The sequence below is a fragment of the Diabrotica virgifera genome, chromosome 4, assembly GCF_917563875.1.
Source record: "Diabrotica virgifera virgifera chromosome 4, PGI_DIABVI_V3a".
NCBI lineage: Eukaryota > Metazoa > Arthropoda > Insecta > Coleoptera > Chrysomelidae > Diabrotica > Diabrotica virgifera.
Window position 1 is genome coordinate 197,603,411 of NC_065446.1, and position 23,452 is coordinate 197,626,862.

At 31.8% G+C, this 23,452-nt stretch overlaps 1 protein-coding gene across 3 annotated transcripts in view; it reads left to right on the forward strand.

The window, feature by feature from the left end:
- Window positions 1-23,452, forward strand: part of LOC114331506 (corticotropin-releasing factor-binding protein) — a 553,233-nt gene that overhangs the window by 78,837 nt on the left and 450,944 nt on the right. The window contains exon 1 of one of the 3 annotated variants that reach the window (XM_050648640.1): window positions 20,840-20,965. The exons of the other annotated variants lie outside the window; for them this stretch is intronic. Within the exon in view, the coding sequence (XP_050504597.1) occupies window positions 20,918-20,965 (48 nt within the window). The 5' untranslated portion in view covers window positions 20,840-20,917. Of the gene's footprint in view, window positions 1-20,839; window positions 20,966-23,452 lie in introns of those variants that run through there. 3 annotated transcript variants of the gene reach the window in all.

Genomic DNA, 23,452 nt, shown 5'->3' on the forward strand with positions numbered 1-23,452 from the left:
AAACGACGCTTTTTACACATCTTGGATGGACAAATGCTTTGCACAAGTGGATATGTGACACTGTATGTGTTCGGTACGCCTTTGATTTTGGATAATCGTATAATGACACTAGTCTCATCTAACGATAAATAGTTGACCCATAGACGTGACGGTTTGTGAGATAGGAGTTTATAGTTTTCTTAAATTGTTGGTGCAATAAAACCGATTATAAAATTTTTTGAGTTATGACTTTGAGCGGAGGTGCGATATATACCTACAAGCCTACCAATCAGAGAAACAGATTTTACATATTTATTGGATCAGATTCCAACTTCGAGAATAATATTGTATATGATTTAAATTATCATAATCCAATATGGTATATCTTGAAATAAACTCAAGGTAAAACTTTGTAAAAATTTATAAACGATGGCCATCCAATCCCTTACAATTTGCATCCGAGCACTCATAAGCTATTGATTTATCATTATGTGACCCTGTATTATCACCAATGCTTTCATGGGACGAAGTTCCGTTTTTGTCTGATAATGACCACTATCCCATTAGAGTCTCTTTAACAATTACTAAGGTAGTAACAGTATATTTCAATTAAATTAAATGAAAAGATTCTCTTATTAACAGGTATATTTATTTAAAAACCCTTAATACTGCCACAAATATCACAGAACTTTTTCGCTGTCTAAAAAGTGCATCATAAGTGTTACATGCATGACATGCTGAGCTACCCATAAATACAAAGATTAAAACCTTTTACCCAGTTAAATCAATTCTAAAATCTAAACGATGGGTATAATCCCTAAGGATAAGGCCCTGGGGCACTATATGACTCCCACGGGGTACGTGGGTTGCTATAGATGAAAGTTAAGTCTTCACATTGAGAGCCGTGAATGTCAACTCTTCATTGAGTTCACACGCTCTCACTGTCAAGACTATTTTCACCTAGTAACCTACATGCCTCGGTGGAGTCATATAGTGCCAAACGGCCTTATCCTTATAGACGAGCGGCAGCAACCCCTAAAATTACGTCATACCGACCACGAAAATCAACTTTAAGGTGAATGAGAAGTTTTGGTGATTCTTTATGTTTTTGAGGTCGCTGAATCTGAATATGAAGTTTATTTTTATCTAGAATTGGTGGAACATGCTCAAAAATCAAATTTTATGCAAAAATTCGAAAATTGATGATTTTTCGACTTACCGCGCCATATCTTTCGTTGCTGTAAATATTTCTTCATGAAAATTTTACTATGTCATCTTGGAGTATATAGATAACAATAAGCGATAACAACAGCGTTACCTCAAGGAATGTCTAAAGAAAATATATACAAAATTCCAGGTGGGTCGGTTAAGTAGTTTTTGAGGTACAATGTCTACAGCCTTTGAAAAAAGCAATTTTGAAGAAAAAGCGTTTAATGTATTGTCAGCTTTTACTTTCAATTCTTTTTTTGTCTGCCAAATCGTAAAATAATGCACACCGGAATATCTTTTTGAACCGCCGAGTAATTTACAAAATAAAATGAGAACAGCTGTTGACCGTTATTCACTATGTTCAAGGTTGCTGGTGCGAACCTCCTTCAAAGCAAGTCGAAGGTAGGGATATTCAACACCATCTCTCTACCTTCCTACCTTCGACTCGCTTTGTAGCAAGTTCGCGCCAGCGCGCTTGAGCGTAGTGAGAAACGATCAACAGCTGTTCTCAATTTTTTTTGTCAATTACTCCGCGGTTCAAAAACATATTCCGGTGTGCATCACTTTACTATTTGACAGACAAAAAAGAAATTGAAAATAAAATTTGACAATACTTTAAACGCGTTTTTCTCAAAGCTGCTTAAAGGCTGTAGATATTGTAACTCAAAAACTACTTGACCAACCCACCTTCAGTTTTGTATATATTTTTTAGACACTCATTGAGGTAACGCAGTTAAGATATTTTTTTTTATGCTTATTTTTTATTTAACAATAATAAATATGTTGATTTTCACTCCTATTTTTTTCTGATTCTGGCCTTGGTTTAGAACTAGAACCTTTAGCCACGCAATTGTATAACTTATCACTAACTCAGGTGTAATGTGTAGTGTATGTGTTGAGTAAGTGTCTTGTTACTTTGCAAAGTCGACGTCATTGTCTTTGCAAAGAGACGCTAATTGTATCCGAACGTCTGCGGTCCCTATTTTCACTCCTGTTTGCAAACAAAATCGTTGTTTTGACATCTGAGTGATATCAAAAACTCAAAATTCGATACAACTAAAAAAACTCGACAGCGTTACCTCGAGAAACTCATAAATAAGCTAATAAAATCTTTTTCAATGTTTTCTTTACCATGATCCAATGGTGAGTTCTGATGTCCACCGCAAAATTCATTGTTTTTTGAGATGCCTTTAAAAATTTGCCACCGTTGGCTCATTTTTTAATATTTTTCCTTGAATTTTTTCTTGAATAATCTATAAATTGTATTCAATATGTTTTTTTAATTTAAAAATAAAATAATTAATTACTTTTAATGGGAAATATGCCACAATAAAAAAATGATTTTATTAACGTTTCGAAGCCCAAGTCGGGTTTCGTTTTTAAAATACAAAATACTACTAAAATAAACAAAAATATTGTTGCTAAGTAAAAAAATTCTTCTAATAATTTATTTAATCTGACTCATTTATATTGGCAATTCAGACGTATGTTATACATTTTAAAGTAGAACACTTTAAAATGATACCGCCAATATTTATGAGTTGCGTTCCTGGGAGGACTTTACTAAAAGATAGTTCATTCGATTACATGAAATCAATCCCAATTCAAGAATATCCGTCACAAAAAAATCATAGCAGATTTAAAAAGACAACCAAATGCAACGATGACAGTAAAATTCTCGCGTTAGAGATTCTCTTGTAAATCACGAGGGAAAACCAGGAAAAACCTCGTTATACTATCCCAACATCGTAAGTATTTCTTCTTACATTTAATTTACTTTCAAAAAATTAATACCAAATTCTGACTTTAATATGTTTAAATTATAAATAATATTAATAATACATAGATATACAATAAGTAATACTAAAATATAAAATTTGTACTAACTCGATATGTTATTGACTTACTAATCGTAGTATGTATTTTCTTTTTATTGACTTCCTCTTTCAGTATGGGTAACCACATCTTACTGCATTCTACCGAGGAATTTCCGACACAATTGGTTTCATTTAGCATGATTAGGCCGCTTTTTTGGTTTTTCTCTTTTTTCTATCTGATTCTTTCAGGACTATACTTGAACCAAACACGGTACTGTGTAGAACGTTTTTAAAATCGCTCGTAGTTATTTGCTATTTTTGCAAGGAAATAGTTATTTTTGTATTGTTTAATTGGCATCAATTTAATCGTCTAATTATAGTGGTAATATTAGTGAAAAATTAAAAACTGTGCAACATAAATTAAGCGAGTAATTAGAAGATATCTGGAAGCTGTTCTGCCGTATAAACAGGTTAGTCAATAATTGTTTATCGTTACCAAGGTCAAACAGCTTTAAATATGAGTGATTGCCAGAATTGTCGATCAGCTTTAGGGTCTACGCCAACAACAATGTGTGACGGATGTCGATCTACTGTTCATTTGAAGTGTGTTGGAATGCAATCCGCCGAAGATGTTAGAATGACTAGAAATAAATCACGAAGCGTTAAGATTCTTTGTAATAATTGTTCAGGAAATATTGGTAATCTTGATCAATTAAAATCTTTTTTTGAAGGCTTTAAAAATGAGTTTGAAACTAAAATGTCAGAATTAAATAAAAAGTTTGATGATCTAAGCACACAAATTACAAACCAAAAGATGTCACCACAAACTTTTGAAGAAGTTGTTTCGGAGGCAACTGAGAGGATGGTGCGAGCTCAGAATATAATTATTGTTGGTGCTCCAGAAAGTACAGGCAGTATCGATCAACGTAAAAAGCATGATGAAGAATTAGCATCCGATATTTTGGGGGTAGTGTGTGGGAATTCAACCCCACATATTCCTGTTAGCATAACCAGAATTGGCAAACCTTCACCCAATAGACCAAAATTAATGAAACTTTCATTTAACAATGCATCAATTGCAAAGGATATTCTTAAACGCAAGAACTCATTAACGGGAACCCGTTTTGATAAATTTATTATTAGAGATGATAAAACACCTAAGCAAATGGAGTATTTGGATCAGTTGAGAAAGGAGCTAAATGATCGAAAGGCTAAAGGCGAGACTGATATTACTATAAAGTTCATCAGAGGAACCCCCTCTATTGTACCATCAAAAAACTGAAACAGTCAAATTTTCTTAATTTCTCTATATCTTATACTAATATTGATTCTTTAATGGCAAAACTCAATGAATTTGTTCCTTATATGGATTTAGAGAAGCCTGCTATTATGCTTATAACAGAATCCTGGCTTAAACCACATATACCTAATTCTATCATAGATGTACAAGGTTATACTATATTCCGCAACGACCGGCTTTCGACTGGAGGTGGAGTATGCATTTATGTGTTAGATTCTGTTTTTTCTCAATTTACAGTAACTGTTTTACCTTCCAATATTCCTGGCTTCGAGGCAATATGTCTTCTCTTTCATAATAAACACTTATCTTTTACGATTTGCTGTGTTTACAGACCGCCTGATACTGCTTATAATAATTATGTTCAACTTATTAATTTTTTATCCGTTCTAGCTTCAACTTACAAAAACCTAATTATTGCCGGTGACTTCAATCATAGAGATTTAAAATGGCCACATCCTGTACCTCAAAATGCTTCATCTAGACTTCTTCTTGATTTTGTACAAGATTCACATCTCCAACAAATCGTTACTGAACCAACTCGTTTCCGTTCTGGGCAGCAACCCTCCATCTTGGATTTAATTATTACTTCTGATAATGATTTAATAAACAATCTAGAATACTATCCCCCTTTTGCTAAATCCGATCATGCAATTCTTCAGTTCCAAATGCAGTTAATTCTTGTTACTGATCCAAAAAAACTATACTCATCAAGATATTTTATTGATTATAGAGGTATTAATCATGATGTGTCACTGGTTGACTGGGCTTCCGCCCTGTCGTTACCAAATGTACAGGAAAACTGGAATATTTTTCATGAACAATGTAGCAACATCATAAAAAAGAATACAAGCTCAAGACTTATAACTACATTTCCTTCTAAACCCTGGATTAATTGGGATATTCAAAGACTGATTAAGAGAAAGAAAGCTCTTTGGCAAAAGTATCAAAGATCACGTTTGGAGAATGATTTTGTTACGCATAGGAAAGTTGCCAATCTATTGAAAACAAAAATTTGCAATGCTAGGAGAAACTATGAAAAAAATATTATAGACAGCAATAATCCAAAGAAGTTTTATAAGTATATTAGAACTTCCATAAACACAAAAGTTTCTGTTCCTCAATTAAAAACAGACTCAGGTGATATTACAAATGATGATTTGAAAGTGGCTACAACTTTTGCTAGGAGCTTTTACGGATCTTTTACTTTAGAACCTGATGGCCCGCTCCCAGACTTACATTATGAACCCGTAAATCATAGTTCTATTACCTCAGTAGAATTTTCTCCTGATGATATTTTTAAAAAACTTAAAGAACTTGACACCAACAAATCTCCAGGACCAGATAATCTTTCTCCTACTTTCTTGAAATCATGTGCAAATGCTCTTAAATATCCACTCCATTTGCTTATGGAACAATCATTCCACTCTGCTACTCTGCCACTTATTTGGAAAGAAGCACGGGTGAAACCAATCTTTAAGAAAGGAGATAAACTCGACCCCAAAAATTATAGGCCTGTTAGTCTCACTCCAGTTATATCCAAAGTTATGGAATCAATTATTGTGGATAATTTACACATATTTTTGAACCAGCATCAAATAATCCCGAACGAACAACATGGCTTTACCAGTGGAAGATCGGTTGTTACCAACTTGTTATGTTGCCTAAATGACTGGACTGCCGAAGTAGATATGGGACAGGATATTGATATTATCTACTTAGATTTTAGCAAGGCTTTCGATAAAGTTCCAAGGGAAAGGCTTTTGAAAAAATTAAACAGGATTGGAATTCGCGGGCAACTGTTAAACTGGATTTCAGCCTTCTTAAGTGAAAGAAAATTTTCAGTAAGAATACAGTCTTCAAGTAGCCCCCTATATGACGTGATAAGTGGAGTCCCCCAAGGATCTGTTTTAGGGCCACTACTGTTTAATATATTTACATCGGAGCTAAAATACATCATTTCATCAAAGTTTTCGGTTTATGCGGATGACACAAAGCTGTACAACAATCCTAAAATAAACTCTCAGTGTTTGCAAAAAGACTTGGACAGCATTTCTCGATGGTGTACTGACTGGTTGCTACCGCTTAATATAGAAAAATGTGTCGTTCTTCATCTCGGCAAGAATAACCCTCGGTTAAATTATTTTATTAACGGCACCGTTTTAAAAAAGACCGATTGTCACTCTGATCTCGGCGTGTTAATAGACTCACAATTGTCCTGGACTCCTCAAACGTTGCAACAGTGTAATAAAGCCAATCGCATGGTATATCTTATTAGTAAAGTTTTTTCGTCCTGTGACAGTCGAACCTTAGCAAAATTGTATAAAACTTATGTGAGACCTATATTAGAATTTGCTAATTCAGTGTGGTGTCCGGTTCTTCAGCGTGATGTAAATATGCTGGAAAATGTACAGCGACGAGTAACACGGATCCCGTATTCATTGGTGCGTCCCTCATATGAAGATCGTTTAAGGATCATGGATTTAGTTCCATTATCCGCCCGCAGACTTAGAGGCGACTTAATTACAACATTCAATTCATTTCATTACGAAACTTCTTCACTCAGAAATTTCTTTACAATAAATACAGATGAGCGGTTAAGAGGCCATCCCAGAAAGCTAAGAAGAGAACTCTGCAGAACCAACATCAGGTTAAACTTTTTATCAAATAGGGTTGTTTATGCTTGGAATTCATTACCGGCTTATGTCGCTATGGCTCCTAGTACAAATAGTTTTAAGAATAGACTCGATAATAATTGATTGTATTTTTAATTTAATTATATGTAAATCAGCATAAGTGTAAAACAGCTAAGTACCAAAATTTGTTTAGCTTTTAGAGTATAATAGGATTCTAATCCTCTATTCTTATTGAATGTTAATAATAATAATAATAATAATAAAAACCTCTCCACTGAACTCTATGTCCATTATCCCATGCATGTTGATATATTTGAGATCTATCAAATTCTCTATATATATTATATTCAATTTTTAATATATTACAGGGTGTAACAAAAATACAGGTCATAAATTAAATCACATATTCTGGGACCAAAAATAGTTCGATTGAACCTAACTTACCTTAGTACAAATATGCACACAAAGAAAGTTACAGCCCTTTAAAGTTACAAAACGAAAATCGATTTTTTTTTTGATATGTCGAAAACTATTAGAGATTTTTTAATGAAAATGGACGTGTGGCATTCTTATGGCATTAAAATCCTAAAAAGAAATTATGTTGAAATTTGTGCAGCCCATAAAAATTTTATGGGGGTTTTGTTCCCTTAAACCCCCCAGACTTTTATGTGCGTCCCAATTAAATTATTTTTGTAGTACGATTAGTTAAACACAAAATTTTTAAAACTTTTTTGCCTCCTAGTACTTTTTCGATAAACCAGTTTTAATCGGGATGCGGCTTCTTTTTTAATATGTTTATATAAAAATTTTATAGGGGTTTTGTGCCATTCAACCTTCCAAATGTTTGTGTACATTCCAATTAAACTATTATTGCTGTACCATTAGATAAACACAGTGTTTTTAAAACTTTTTTGTCTCTTAGTATTTTTCAGATAAGGCACCTTTTATCGAGATGTGGCTTCTTCTTTAATATGGTTCAAAGTATACCTCAAACTGTAATTTATACATAAATTTTCATATTTTACCAAGTCTCTAAAATCGTACTAACAGTACAAAAATGTGTGGTGGATTTGACAAAGTATTCAAAATATCTCAAAAAAAAATAAATTTTCGAAAAAGTACTAGGGGGCAAAAAAGTTTAAAAAACATTAGGTTTAACTAATTGTGCCACAATGATAATTTAATTGGAACGTACACAAAAGTTTGGGGTGGTTTAAGGGATCAAAACCTCCATAAAACTTTTATGGGGTACACAAATTTCACTATAATTTTTTTTCAGATGTTGCTATCATAAGAATGTCACATGTCCGTTTTCAATAACAAACCTCAAACAGTGTTCGATCTATTGAAAAAATTGATTTTTATTTTGTAACTTCAAAGGGCTATAACTCTTTTTAGGTGCACATTTGTACTAAGGTAAGTTAGGTTCAATCGAACTATTTTTGGTCCCAAAATATGTGATTTTATTTATGACCTGTATTTTTGTTACATTGTATATTATATTAAAAATAGAGAATTTGATAGATCTCAAATATGTCAACATACATGAGATAATGGACATAGAATTCAGTGGAGAGATTCAAGTATAGTCCTGAAAGAATCAGATAGTAAAAAGAGAAAAATCAAAGAAGCGGCTCTAATTATGCTAAATGAAACCAATTGTGTCGCAAATTCCTCGGTAGAATGCAGTAAGATGTGGTTACCCATACTGAAAGAGGAAGTCAATAAAAAGAAAATACCACGATTAGTAAGTCAAAAACATATCGAGTTAGTACAAATTTTATATTTTAGTGTTACTTATTGTATATCTATGTATTATTAATATTATTTATAATTTAAACATATTAAAGTCAGAATTTGGTATTAATTTTTTGAAAGCAAATTAAATGTAAGAAGAAATACTTACGATGTTGGGATAGTATCACGAGGTTTTTTCCTGGTTTTCCCTCGTGATTTACAATGGAATCTCTAACGCGAGAATTTTACTGTCATCGTTGCATGTGGTTGTCTTTTTAAAGATAGATCACATGCTATGTTTTTTTTTGTGACGGATATTCTGGAGTTGGGATTGATTTCATGTAATCGAATGAACTATCTTTTAGTAAAGTCCTCCCAGGAACGCAATTCATAAATATTGGCGATATCATTTTAAAGTCTTCTACTTTAAAATGTATAATATACGTCTGAATTGCCAATATAAATAAGTCAGATTAAATAAATTATTAAAATAATTTTTTTTACTTAGCAACAACATTTTTTTTATTTTAGTAGTATGTTGTATTTTGACAACGAAACCGGATTTGGGCTTCGAAACGTTAATAAAATCATTTTTTGGTAAAATTGTGGCTTATTTCCCATTAAAAGTAATTGATTATAAAAATGCCACAAGAAAATAGCTTCAGAACAACAATAAAATAATTCTACCATACTTTAAAAAAGTGCTTGAGTGCCCCCCCTTAAGGATAGCTATGGCACGATTTTGATAGGCAGCCCATGGTACAAATATTTGTCTATGTATGTAATTTAATAAAAAAAATGTTACATCGGGAAAGCAAAGCGGTGCAGATCGACCTACATATATTCGGATCCCGTACTATATATTTTGTTTATGCGATATGTTTCAAATGGATTTATATTGATTAAATAAAAACATTACTATGTTAACTATTTTCCTTCTTGTTCAGTTAAAAATATACTGTAATATCACTTTTAGTAACAAACATGCTTTTAGTATATGGTATTAACCAACAAAAGACACTTATTATTCGGAGCTGAAATTATTGACAGCTCTCTCAATAAACATTTTCGCAAACAAGGGGTGATTGGTGAGCTATTAGTAATAAAATCAGATATTTTGCGTTAGATTAAATAAAATCGATTGTGACTTTCAGATAAATTTCAAAATTCACTTGACACTAGCAGTTTAATTTATCGATGAGCTCAGTTTAATATTTATCTCAGCTTTGAATTGTTTTATACCACCGAACGGCCTAGAGCTTTGTAAAATATGTTGACGTCAGTTAATCCATCAGTGGTTAATTGAGGTAGATAGTAAAAATTGAAATTGGTTTTTCGTTTACTCATTTATCCAAAACATAAAGAGCTAAAAACTATAAAGGGACGAATTAGTGTCATCTAATTAATTAGTATTGAGTAGTTCACACAAAACTATGTAAATATAATATGGACTGGAAATAATGGACTTACAGACAGATGGCTTTTGTCGAAAAAGTCGATTTTATACTGACAAGCTGAAACTTGTTTTAATCAATAGATTATTCTGCTAGTTTGCTGTATTTAAAAGTCCTTCGAAAATTTATCATGGTAACCTATATACAGGGCGGAGCATTTGGGCTAAGAAGTCCAATCACCCGCTTGTCGTAAGAGATACGAAAAAAATTATTTAGGTAGAAGTTGAGGCACAGACAGGACCATAATTTAAAATATTTTTAAATATAGTGGAGTCACTGAAGGTTTTCACCTCCGATTTCGTTGTACTTCATCGATTTTCATGAAAATTGGTGAGTAGTTAGAAGATACTTCAAAGAACAAAGGTGACATGATGCCAACTTGCGCTTTTACCCTGGGGATGGATGGGGAAATTTTTTTTATTAAAAATAATACCAGAAATCGATAGAGGGGCAACTTCTTAGCAAAATTTGTTATTTAAAGTTATATTAATATAAATCAATACTTTTTGAGTTATTAAATATCAAAGAATCTTTTCTTAAAAGAATGCATGTTTTAAAGCAGTTTTTCACGTATTACCCAAACACTATAAGCTTTTGTAAAAAAGCTATAATTACCAAAATTAAACATAATAAAAAATTTAATACACTCCTCGCTTAAAGAACTAAACTAATGTTATTTCAAAGTGAGTTATGGGTAATTAATTGAATGTATGTTTTTTTCGACGAGTACTAAAATCTAAGTATTCAAGCTTACATAACGGGAAAACGATGCATTTTATAGAATATACTTGTTAAACATTTGTCAAAGTACTTCGGAGTACCTATTACCTGAGATCCAGTAGAAGTTAATAGCATCAAAATTAAGCAAGTTATGATGAAAATAAGAGAACCCTTTCGATTTTTTAGGAAAAAGTGAAAAACATTGGTTTTTTAAACTATGGTATACAGCCAACTATTGGGATTTTCCCATTGATTTTTTTTTTGAAAAATAAAACATATGGCATTTTCATAAAAATTAAAATTTGTAGTAATCCTCACAATAATTTCTTTAAGTTAGCATAGCTAATGATTTCAACAATTTTGACCGGTTTAGAATGCACATTTTTGAAAAAAAGTTATAATTTAAAAAAATCAGAATTTTTAAAATTATCGTACTTTTCATTTTCTTTTGATAATAACTCCAAAACACACAATATACTTAAAAAATTATATACAACTAAATTTTTAGGTTTTCTGTTCAAAATACTTTACCCATTTTACTACTTCCGTAGAGTAAAAAACAACCAGAAACGTTTAAAATTTCAATTTTGCTGTGAGAACCATGTAACCGGGGCCATTTAACCTTTTATTTTTAAAAAAGTAAGAGGTTTAAAAGACTAATTTCGTCGTTTTTAATAGCTCTTGGAGTCAGATTTCAACTAGTTGTTAGGTGAACCTGATATCTTAAAAATTAACGGAGTGATTTACAAAATAAAAATAACATTTTTTGGAAAAAATTTTAAAAGATACATTTTGAAACATTTTTTATGAATAAATTTTTATGATATCAACCAGCTCGAGGGCTCATTTGATAGATATTTCTATGAAATTTGACAAATCTTTAATACGTTTATGTTATAAAATGCATTATTTTCCCTAAGCTTGAATACTTAGATTTGGGTACTCGACGAAAGAAATATACATTTAATTACCTATAACTCACTTTTAGTTAACATTGAAAGGTTTTCTAGTAAGGAGTTTGTTTGATTTTTTATTAGCCTCAATTTCGGTAATAATACATTTTTTGTAAAAACTTATAGTTTTTGAGTTATTTATGAAAAATTGGTTAAAAACATCCATTTTTCTCACGAAAAATTAAAATCTTTGATCTTTAATAACTCAAAAGTTTTGATTTATTTTAATAACTTTATATAACAAATTTGACTTATAATTTGTCCCTCTATCGAATTGTGCGGTTATTTTTAATACAATAATTTTGACCCACGAGGAGGGGTGGCATCCACCCCAGGGTTAAAGCGCAAGTTGGCACCATGTCACCTTTGTTTCTTGAGATATCCTCTAACCACTCACCAATTTTCATGCAAATCGATGGAGGTTCGACGAAATCGGAGGTAATAGCTCATAATCCACCTTCAGTGACTGCACTAATATACAGGTCCAACACTATTGATATGGTGACACAAACTTATGTTCCTTTTAAATGGAACACCCTGTATATTTTACATTTTCGTATTCTGCTCGATGTCTTCTTTTTTAAAATATAAGTTTTTGTAAAATTATTTAAGGTAATTTAAAAGATAATTACGTTTATTTGTTAATTTCGTAGCAACGTTCACTCGAATTACCGCCATCGTTGAATTAGCGACCGCCATCGCTTCGGCGAAATAAATTTTTGAAGCGAAAACTTCTTTAGAGACGTTTTGCACTTTTCCGATGGGAAAAAAGAATTAAATTAGTGACCGTTATTGGTTCGACGAAATAAATTTTTTGAAGTGAAAACTTCTTTAGAAACGTTGTGCTCTTTTTAGATGGAGAAAAAGTATTGAATTAACGACCGTCATCGCGACTGCCATTGCTTCGACAAAATAAATTTTTGAAGCGAAAACTTTTTTAGGGATCTTATACACTTTTTAGATGGGAAAAAAATGTTGAATTAGGGACCGTCATCGCGAAATAAATTTTTGAATTGAAAACTTCCTTAGGGACATTGTGCACTTTTTGGATGGGGAAGAAGTATTGAATTAGTGACCATTATTGCTTCGACGAAATAAATTTTTAAAGTGAAAACTTCTTTAGGAACGTTGTGCACATTTTAGATAAGAAAGAAGTATTGAGTTTGTTACCGTCATCACTTTGCCGAACTAAATTTCGTACGTATATATATTATGTGTATGTATACATAAATAGCATAGAATGTACGCAACGGGTATATATTATACGTATTGCACTTCTTTTTGGATGGGGAAAAGCATTGAGTTCGTAATCTATATACTATAAGAAGTTTTCACTTCTGTCGGCACTCCCATGAGTGCTTTAATTTTTTTTTAAAGTCATCCGTTTCTGTATTAATGAATTTATTCCTTACATTTAGATCATACTGTATATCAGAAACGATTTTGATTTTTGAAACGATATTTAACTTTGGTATAAACAATGCATGGTTAGTAATGTGAGCAAAATGAATGAAAAAGCCAATATGCCATACCCTCGAGTGCCGGCTTAAATTACTGAGGAATATGAGCTTTAAGGAGCTTAATATTTTACTGCGCTATCTACAATAGTCTTAATAGTTTCTCGCTGTATATTGAAAATGTAGAACCAACTCCTAGCCCAACTTTTAATGGAAATAAATTCCAGACGAGTATCAACAAATACCAATCATGTCAACTACTGAATAATTAGTGCTTATTAATAGTACTTGATTACTAATCCTCCTCTAATCCAAACCACCATTCGATTAAAATATACCCTACCAACCTGTTCGCATTGATTGAAGTATTGAAGAGAAATCCAAGCTTAGCATATAATTCAATTATAATTGTTGTCGTCACATAACTGTGCCTTTGGTAAGCCCATTTCAATTATCAGAGTTTCTCAACATATTTTGAATAATCATTGAGGTGTCTCTTTGATTTAATGTACTTAAGATCTCATTATATTTCGCCCTATGTGTGGCCTATATTCTAGAGCACATTTGATTATAGATAGACAGAAATATACTTTATTGTCACTGAAAATTTTACAATTTTATGGACAAAGCTTACATGGAGTTAAAAAAATAACAATAACAAATACAATTTTCTGAAATTAGATAAATCGTCAATATTAAAAAAAATACAAGTTAATAAAGTAGAGCAAAAACAAAACAAATTATATACTGCAAAATTAGTATAAATTGCAAATTGAACATACAATATAATAACATAAAAACATAGGAACTAACAAAACAAGCTTAAGCTGCTGAATGTGACACTCAAATGTAGATGAATATACTTTAGCTGCTTGTCCACTACTGTAATTTCTTATAGTCTGAGGGAGAGTGTCAAATTTTTACGGTGATTTTTTCACGGATTCTATGAATTTATTTTGATGTTTATTATTACTGGTTTGATAACGAAAATGTCTATCAGCTACAGCGACTCCGGGGCTTTTAGACAAGAAAAAATAATAAATATGAAAGTAGATGGAAATTACCCTAGAGCTTATAATATTATGTCAAATATTTATCTCCATGCCTTACATTCATAATGTATGGTCTAGTCCTAGGTTACCTGGCGGCTCCAGGAGGCTTGGGTTCGATTCCCGGCATTCTTTTTGTTTTTAAAATGGACATTTTGATTTGAAACATAATATTGTTTATATAAACTACTTCCCGGACTATACATTAGGCATTAAGAACTCTTCTACTGAATAATAGGGCCTTTTAGATAGATGGGCGTTTATAGAACTTGGGGAAAGATGTTGCAGATTTAAGTTGTAAAGGGAGATGATTGTATAGTTTTTTTGCGGAATATCTTTACTAACTCATAGGACGGGATCGGTAAATAGACATCAAAAGTTGAATTTCTGGTGGAGCAGCCATGATAAGGCCTTGCTGGAAAGACATGCAGGTGTTTACGAATTAAGCAAACAGTTTCTAACATATATAAAGATGCAAGGGTAAAAACTCCGTGATCTTTGAAGTAACTTCTGCATTACGTTATTCTTATGAGGCCAAACGGATATCTTATTGTTCTTTTTTGTAATTTAAAAATAATATTAGATTGGCAGCTGTACTAGAACCACAAAAAGTAAGACCATATCCAAGATGAGACTCTAGAAAGAGACCAAGATGAACTAAGAAAAATATCTTATTTTAGAAGATGCTCAATTTAGATCCTCGAAACAGATCTTATAGCATAGCTATAAGCTAAGGCGAGTTTTTACCTTAACAAATCGATAATAAGGGACCTTTATTTGTGATGGCCGTCTAAAAAAATACCAAGAAATTTTACAGAATCAACGGTAGTAATCTAACAAGCAAGGGTTGAAGAGCATCTGATTATTTCGAATATTTATTATTACAGATATTTGAAAATGAAAATTAAAAAATGAAGGACAGTCAATATTTCAATCTGTTTTAGAGGCAGCCACCACCCTTTTACGTACATTTCACCCTATTTGGATCTTTAGGGAGGCCTGTGATCTGCTCTAAATAAAATCTAAAACTAACTATCTTAAATTACCAGAAAACGACAGTTCTCGCCAGTGGCGCACACCAACACCCTCCTTCACGCGACAATATATATACACGAAATTTTCGATTTTCTAAATCTGACTGAATTAAAAATTGGGCCAACATCCATCTTAAAACTCAGGAAAAGACTCACCCATTCATATGTCAAACATCAATTTTGGTCCAAGGGTATGGATTTTACGGCCCTTTCAATTTAGGGTCTGTTTTTCGTTCTCGTCCCCAAAACCCCCAAGAACTTCGAAAATTTAAGACCGACCTTTACGGCTTCTAATAGTACTGATCATTACCTTTCCAACGCATGTAAAATTTTGAAAATCAGTTATACCATTCAAGAGTTACCGTGCTCAGAAATATGACTCAATTTCTATTTAAAAAAGGGAAAATATTTGTGGATATGTGTGTATGTATTTATGTATGTATTATGTATGTATATGTGTGGAAAAGTTAAACCGATCTGAATTTTTTTCCGTGTTTCAAGAGGGGGTCAGGACCGATTCAGAACAGGTGTAGTTTGTGACTTTTGACAACCCATAAGCCAGCTGTAGGACTTGGTAGGTACAAAACGGCATATTTTCTGGGGGTATATATCTTTGGTTCAAGAAGAGACAGGAGACCCGCAAGTACACCAAATCAGCAGTGTTAAGTTAAGCTTTCAAATGGTTTCTAAGCCGTAAGGATCAGACATACACACGGCTCAGTATAGCCGAAAAACTGAAAAACTAAACTTTGAAAATTTTTGTTTTTCGACAATTACTTAAAATTTCAACCTACGAATTGCGCCAATAACTGAGCGTTTGTAGAAGGACTCTAAACGAATCTAACGGTGTATACCCTATATCCGGAAAAATTCGAATTTTTATGTTATAGGCCTCATAAGTATGATCAAATACATTTTCTATGGAAAAAACGGTTTTTCAAGTTCAATAATTCCTGTAATAGGTTTAGTTATCATACTTGACCTTAGATGCATCAGATACTACTTGTCAATACGTTTCAAACTCATGTTTAGCGATCAAAATCAGTTAAGCCGCTTATAAGTTATTAAGCTGCAAAAGTATAATCCAATTAACGATTATTCCCGAAATGGTTAATGTAGTTGTAGTGGTTACGACGCTAAATTTCATCTGGCAACGGGCAATCCGAGGTCATTTACCGGACACCCCAATATTTTCCTTTTAATCAATTTCGAATAGAAAAAAAACTAGTGTACATTTGATGGACACTAGATTATTTGGGAGATAATGCGACAAAGGCGATCATTTATAAAGCTTAACGTGTAATCGAGAAACATTGCATTCTTCAACTTCATACATTTAATTTATCAATAACTTTGAAACACTCCTGATACAAGAATAAATATCCGCTAAACGACGTAAAAATGAGTGGGGCATACCATATTCCAGCTACAAAAGATCTGATATGAATATTACGTGGCGCGAAAATGTATTTTCATTCTGATGCAAAACACAATTCTAGTTTTATTTTAAAAGATTTTTCCATAATTTTTGCTAAATTTGAAGTAAACGCGCCACAAAAGAGTTTCAAAATTCAAACTGTATCAAAGTTACTCTTTTGTGGCGCGTTTACTTCAAATTTAGCAAATATTATGAAAAAATCTTTTAAAATAAAACTAGAATTTTGTTTTGCATCAAAATGAAAATACATTTTCGCGCTACGTAATATGCATATCAGATCTTTTGTAGCTGGAATATTGTATGCGCCACTCATTTTTAAGGCGTTTAGCGGTTTTTTATTCTTGTTACTTATTCATTAAAATATATTTTATAAAATTTTATGCTTCCAAATTTAAACGCGCTTACAATGTTTTCTTGTTGCCATATTTGAAAATTTATACAGAACAAAATATTTCATAAATTCACCTTCTCAACAATGGACGGCTTAAAATTCCAAATAAAACTCAATGCATCCATGTAAAAGCTATTGAATATTGCATTCTGAGCTATTCTGAAAAGTTCATATTTCTAGCTAGTCGGAAAGTATGTTTAAAATCGATTATACGATTATTTCCGGACAAAGTGACAAAGAGACAGACAAAGAACAGGCAAAGTATACAAAACGTGGTAATAAAAACCTAAGGAGTTTTTGATTTCATACAATCCATAAATAAAGAAATCAGGTAGTTCTGACGGATTTTAGTAATTAATTATTTTTGATTTATGGACTATTTTAATCAAAATAATTATAGAAATCGATAAAAGACTATTTAACATGTGGGAGGATATAATTATATGATCTGTGTGGGAATGTCCAATAGTATAGTAAACGGGAAATACGACGATACCGTGTAATTTTTAGGGTCAACTCCAAATTGCATTAAAATTTGGATTTAGATTCTACTTACCCTCCAATTCAAAAAAAAATATTCTTAGCAAAAATGTCGCTGATGAGAAAACTAAAAAATTTGTGTAGTAATAAAATCTATCAGTCCAGTAAAACCAAAATTTTAGCTCACGAAAAATACGTTCTTATTCGTCAAATTCCTAATCGAATATTTCTACGTGAAATAACCAAAAACTTAAGAAATTTTCATGAAAAACTTATTAAAATTATTTAAGGTGTTTAAAAAAAAGTTTATTTTTATTTTTTATAACAATCATTTGCATCAACACTAAGCGAGTTACGCTCAAAATAAAGTTGGCTGATATTTTTTTGGTAAAAAAACGTGAATATTTCCTCCCATTCGGAACCGAAAATCAAATAATCGTTACCACTTTACAAACAATTTACTTTACTTATGAATTTTTTATATGATCTGTAAATTTCACCAGTTTAAAGTGCTTATTTTTGAAAGGGCTATAGTTGAAAGAGCTTGAACGAGTGTAGGCAAACGTTGAACAGCCATGTCTTAACTAATTTTTGTCTGTCAGAAAAACAAAATGAAAACGGAATATTTATAAAAGCAAAATCTACATTTTTTATTCTGAAGAAAGGGCATTTTTCCAAAATTTTTAGAAAAAGTGTTTTACTATAAAACTAAATTTTTCCAAAAATAAGCACTTAAAGCGATAAAGCGGTAACGATTAATTTTGTTTATTGTGCTAAATAGGGGGAGATTTTCACGACTTTTTTTACGAATAAAATAGGGGCCAAATTTATTTTAAGCTTAACTCGCTTAGTTTTAATGCTAGAAACTTTTATAAAAAATAAAAATAAAGCTATTTTTAATCACATTAAATAATTTTAATAAGTTTTTCCGAGTCCAGTTTTTGCTTATTTCACATTGAAATGTTCAATTTGGAATTTGAGAAATAGGAACGTATTTTTCATGAGCTACAAGTTTGCTTTTACTGGGTTTATAGACTATAACATTAATACGGTTTACTGTGAAAAGGCCGAAATCATTAGACCGAAAGCAGTAGACCGAACTAATTAGACCGAAAAGCACTTTACCGAAACCTCCCTAGACCGAACAGTAGGAGACCGAAAAGCAGGATACCGAAAAGCATTAGGTACATAATACAGGGTGCTATAACAAGATTGTAATCTGAGCAAGGGTAACATCAACCTCCCTTCAGCCTTTATTCATGCTTAGGACTGGCAGCACAAAGTACGAACACTGGCGAATTTAGAGATTGTTTTTTGCTTTGTTTTTTGTTTATTTTTTTCTTTTTTTTTACTTCTCGCAATAAAAGAGATATAGTCGGTTCGCTAAATTCAGACACAACTGACTAGTGATTTTAGTAAGTAATTTTGCCAATTTAGTAAAATTGGCAAAAAAAATAATTAATAAATAGTTAATAATTACTAACTAGTTAGTAATTTGGCCAACTTTGGCAAAATTGGCCAAAAACAAAAAAATTACCTACTAAAATCCAAAGCCAGTTGTGTCGGAGTTTAGCGAACAGACTATATAATATAATAGTCTCCCGTTTTACACCGCTCACGTGGCTTTGGGAGTATAGCAGGGTAGTCTGCTATATCTAGGGCCTACGGTATACAAGGAAGGTAACAGGGACAGTGCTACGCTTCAACCACCTATTATTACCCCTGGGTTTTCCCAAGGTACTCATTTTATTTAGGTTGAGTCCCTGGGGCCTATAAACATTTTAAAAATGTCTAGTTGTTCTTGCAGGTGGTAGGATTTGAACTCCGGACCACCAGCACGCGAGCCAAGCACACTACCGCTTATCTACGCCGGCCATAAAAGAGATAAGACAAAATTTTTACAAGTAAATGTTATTTTGATGGTTATTAGGAACAGTTAAAATGGTGTTAACCTCACTCTACCCTTAATTTATTTTTATCTTCACCAATTTGTTTAACGGATGAAAATTATTTTATATCATACTGTACAGAGCAACAATTTACAGAGTCTATAATTATATTATACAAAATAATACAAAATATAAAAATGTGTAACTATACTATACTACAGATATAAATATTATAAAAAATAATACAAAAAAATACAATAGACACAAAGACAGATATAAAAAATCTTAGCGTAATTTACTGTGATCTTTTTTAATTTATGTACCATTTCGGTCTAATTCTGTTCAGTTCTAGTGAGGTTCCGGTAAAGTGATTTTCGGTCCAATGAGTTCGGTCTACTGCTTTCGGTCTAATGATTTCGGTATAATTGTCGTGTACCGTTTCTTTTGTGTATTAGGCTAGATTTTTACTAAGGATTTTTTTTTCGATAAAATACTAACTTTTTAAAATATTTGCGAAAAACCGTCTAGAAACGTGTCTTTTTTTGTTAAAAAATACACATTTTCACTCACAAATAACTCAAAAAGTATTCACTGAGTGAAAAACAAAGTTTGTCTAGAAACGTATATGTTTCCACCCCCTACAAGGGGTGACTTTTATACCCCAAATAAAAGCAACCAACAGTACAAGTTCAACTTTGAATTGGAGGGTAAGTAGAACCAAATTTTCATGCAATTCGGAGTTGACACTGATTATTTCATTCATAGGAGATTCTGACCAATAGAAAGCTACAGAAATCTGAATTAAATCGATAATTTTTGATAATCTCCCGTCGTTAAGTATATTACGTCAGATGCCCTTCGTTGCTACGAAAAAATACATTCAGTGACATTAATGACAATTAATGTTTTAAAAATTATAAAAGTGATGACTTTCAATCGTCGAATATTTATAAAAACTGTGTGTTTAATGGTACTTACATAAATAAATTACAATAAAATTTTGGTTTTGAACAGTTTTATTCATGAAATAATCGCAACAAATTGCACTCGACCTCTGAAATTAATATAGAATTTTTGCTCTCGTGACACTTTGACATAATTTCACTTGCCATCGGCTCGTGAAATTAAAACTGTCAAAATGTCACTCGGGAAAAATTCAATAATTTCAGAGATCTTGTGCAATTACTACTGAAAATTACACTCCAAAACGGTAATTTACTGGGCTATTACTTAACGACGCATAATAAATCAAATTTTAATATAGAAAAAATTAATATATTTCTAGTACAAACACCTACCATCTTGATTAAACTATAAAATACCAATAATACGTCTATTGAAAAACAAATTTATAATAGACTGGGTTATTCTTCAAATATGACGAAGTTCATAATGGTTTTTGTTGCTGTTTTTGGAGCTGTCTTGGTAAGAATCTCTTTGATTAATTTGTATAGAAATCCAGGGAAATAAGGCAAAAATATACCAAGTTCAGGACAACTGAAAGCCAGGTTGATGATTTTGTGGGTACCTACTATAAAGTGCTCTTCAGATAAAACTATTCACCTTAAATAACTTTTGAATCACTGATTTTTAGGAAACGCGCAAAAACACGTCAATTAATGATTGAAGGAAGAATCATTATGTCATATTTAAACTTGCTGGGAAAGGCACCCTCTCACCCCCGTACCATTCCTTAAATTTTTTAAATTACTTCCACCTTTTTTATTTGATATTTGGATTCCCTTCTTTGTACTGATTTTAAAAAAATATAACACATTATGCTTATAGTGATTAGTTTATGAGAAAAATTTATACAAAAGCAAGAAAACTGGATTAAAAAAATATTTTTTTAACAATTTTATTACAAACATTTAGAATAAACGTTTCACTACCAAAAATGTTTACAATAAAATTGTTCAAAATGACTGCCATTTACCTCCATACAATAGCATATATGTATCTAATGAATGGCAGACATTTTGAACAATAAATTATTATTGTATAAATTTTTGGTAGTGAAATGTTCATTCTAAATGTTTGTAATAAAATTAAAAAAAAATTTTTTTCAATGCAGTTTTCTTGCTTTTGTATTTATTTTCCTCTTAAACTAATCACTATAATAAGCATCATCTTTTTTTTGAAATCAGTACAACGAAGAGAATTCAAATATCAAATAAAAAAGGTGAATTAAATACCCTTTCAATTGAGCTACCACATTACCCCCATTTTCACATTTAAAAAAATCATCAATTACATCATCACGTCCAGATGGATGACGTCACTGGTATGATATATTATATGCCAAAAAAATCGTAATTTAAAAATAAAAATCGGCCTGGTTCGGAATTTTTCCTTAAAGTTGCCGGTTTACGAAATAATGAATTTATGTGTTACTTTATGGACGCACTATATAATACATAAAAGATTTCAAGACGATTTTTCAATTTAGTTTAAATTGTGTTCAGTTTGTTCATCCCACAGAGCCTTTTTTGCAATGCTGAGGAAATGATAATGATACAGCGATTTTGTGGATAACGCATAAAAGAAGATAACCCATATTTTCATAATTTTTATTAAAAAATCAACAAAAGTCATTTTAATCACTGCAGTAGCATTTTACTAAAGTAAAGTCATTTTTGGCTTATACTTAATTTGATTAACTTTGTTAAAATTAATAACTGTATACTAAATTCACTTAGATATTTTTAAAGCAGACATTTTTACACAAATTATCACAAAAAAATTTGCATAGCTGAATTAAGGTCAAAGTTGGTCACTTCTTTTATTTAATTCACAGCTACTTTGTTTATAGTAACAATTAAGCAACCTAACTAGCGCCATTTTAAAGTTTAAGTTATATAAAAAAATACTAAATTTTCACTCTAATGGCATATAAAACAACATAACGCTATTCTACATCCCACCAGAATGAAAACAATGGGAACCTTCTCTGGTTACACCTCCGAGGCTTCTACAATTTGCAAGCCATACGGATACTGAGACTAAGAAAGATGAGGGAATTCTACAATTTACAATTCACGTCCCATCTGCTCAGCGCGGTAAAGTTCCAACGATTTTTTCATTCATAGGAGATTCTGACCAATAGAAAGCTACAGAAATCTGAATTAAATCGATAATTTTTGATAATCTCCCGTCGTTAAGTATATTACGTCAGATGCCCTTCGTTGCTATGAAAAAATACATTCAGTGACATTAATGACAATTAATGTTTTAAAAATTATAAAAGTGATGACTTTCAATCGTCAAATATTTATAAAAACTGTGTGTTTAATGGTACTTACATAAATAAATTACAATAAAATTTTGGATTTGAACAGTTTTATTCATGAAATAATCGCATCAAATTGCACTCGACCTCTGAAATTAATATAGAATTTTTGCTCTCGTGACACTTTGACATAATTTCACTCGCCTTCGGCTCGTGAAATTAAAACTGTCAAAGTGCCACTCGGGAAAAATTCAATAATTTCAGAGCTCTTGTGCAATTACTACTGAGAATGGTTCCCTTCATACTCCACACAGAGTAAATGTAAATCAAAAATGAATAACCATTTTCAATTTCGTTGCAAAACGAAAACACAGCCGAACCATATTCTAGTCCGGGACTGCACGCTGGGGTTTGTTTTGGTTGGATCAGGTAGAGCAGCATATGTGCCTCCTGATGAGAGACTAATAAGTTTCGAAACCGGTAGGGGTGCTTGCAGCACTCTCTGATTGGACTAGAATATGGTTCGGCTGTGTTTTCGTTTTGCAACGAAATTGAAAATGGTTATTCATTTTTTTTTCAAGTAATATAGTTTATGTGTGAAACTTTGGGTAACCTTTGAACTTCAACAGCGCGGTTCATAAGATTTTAAGAATGACGTCTTAACGAAATCGGCTTGGTTTCTG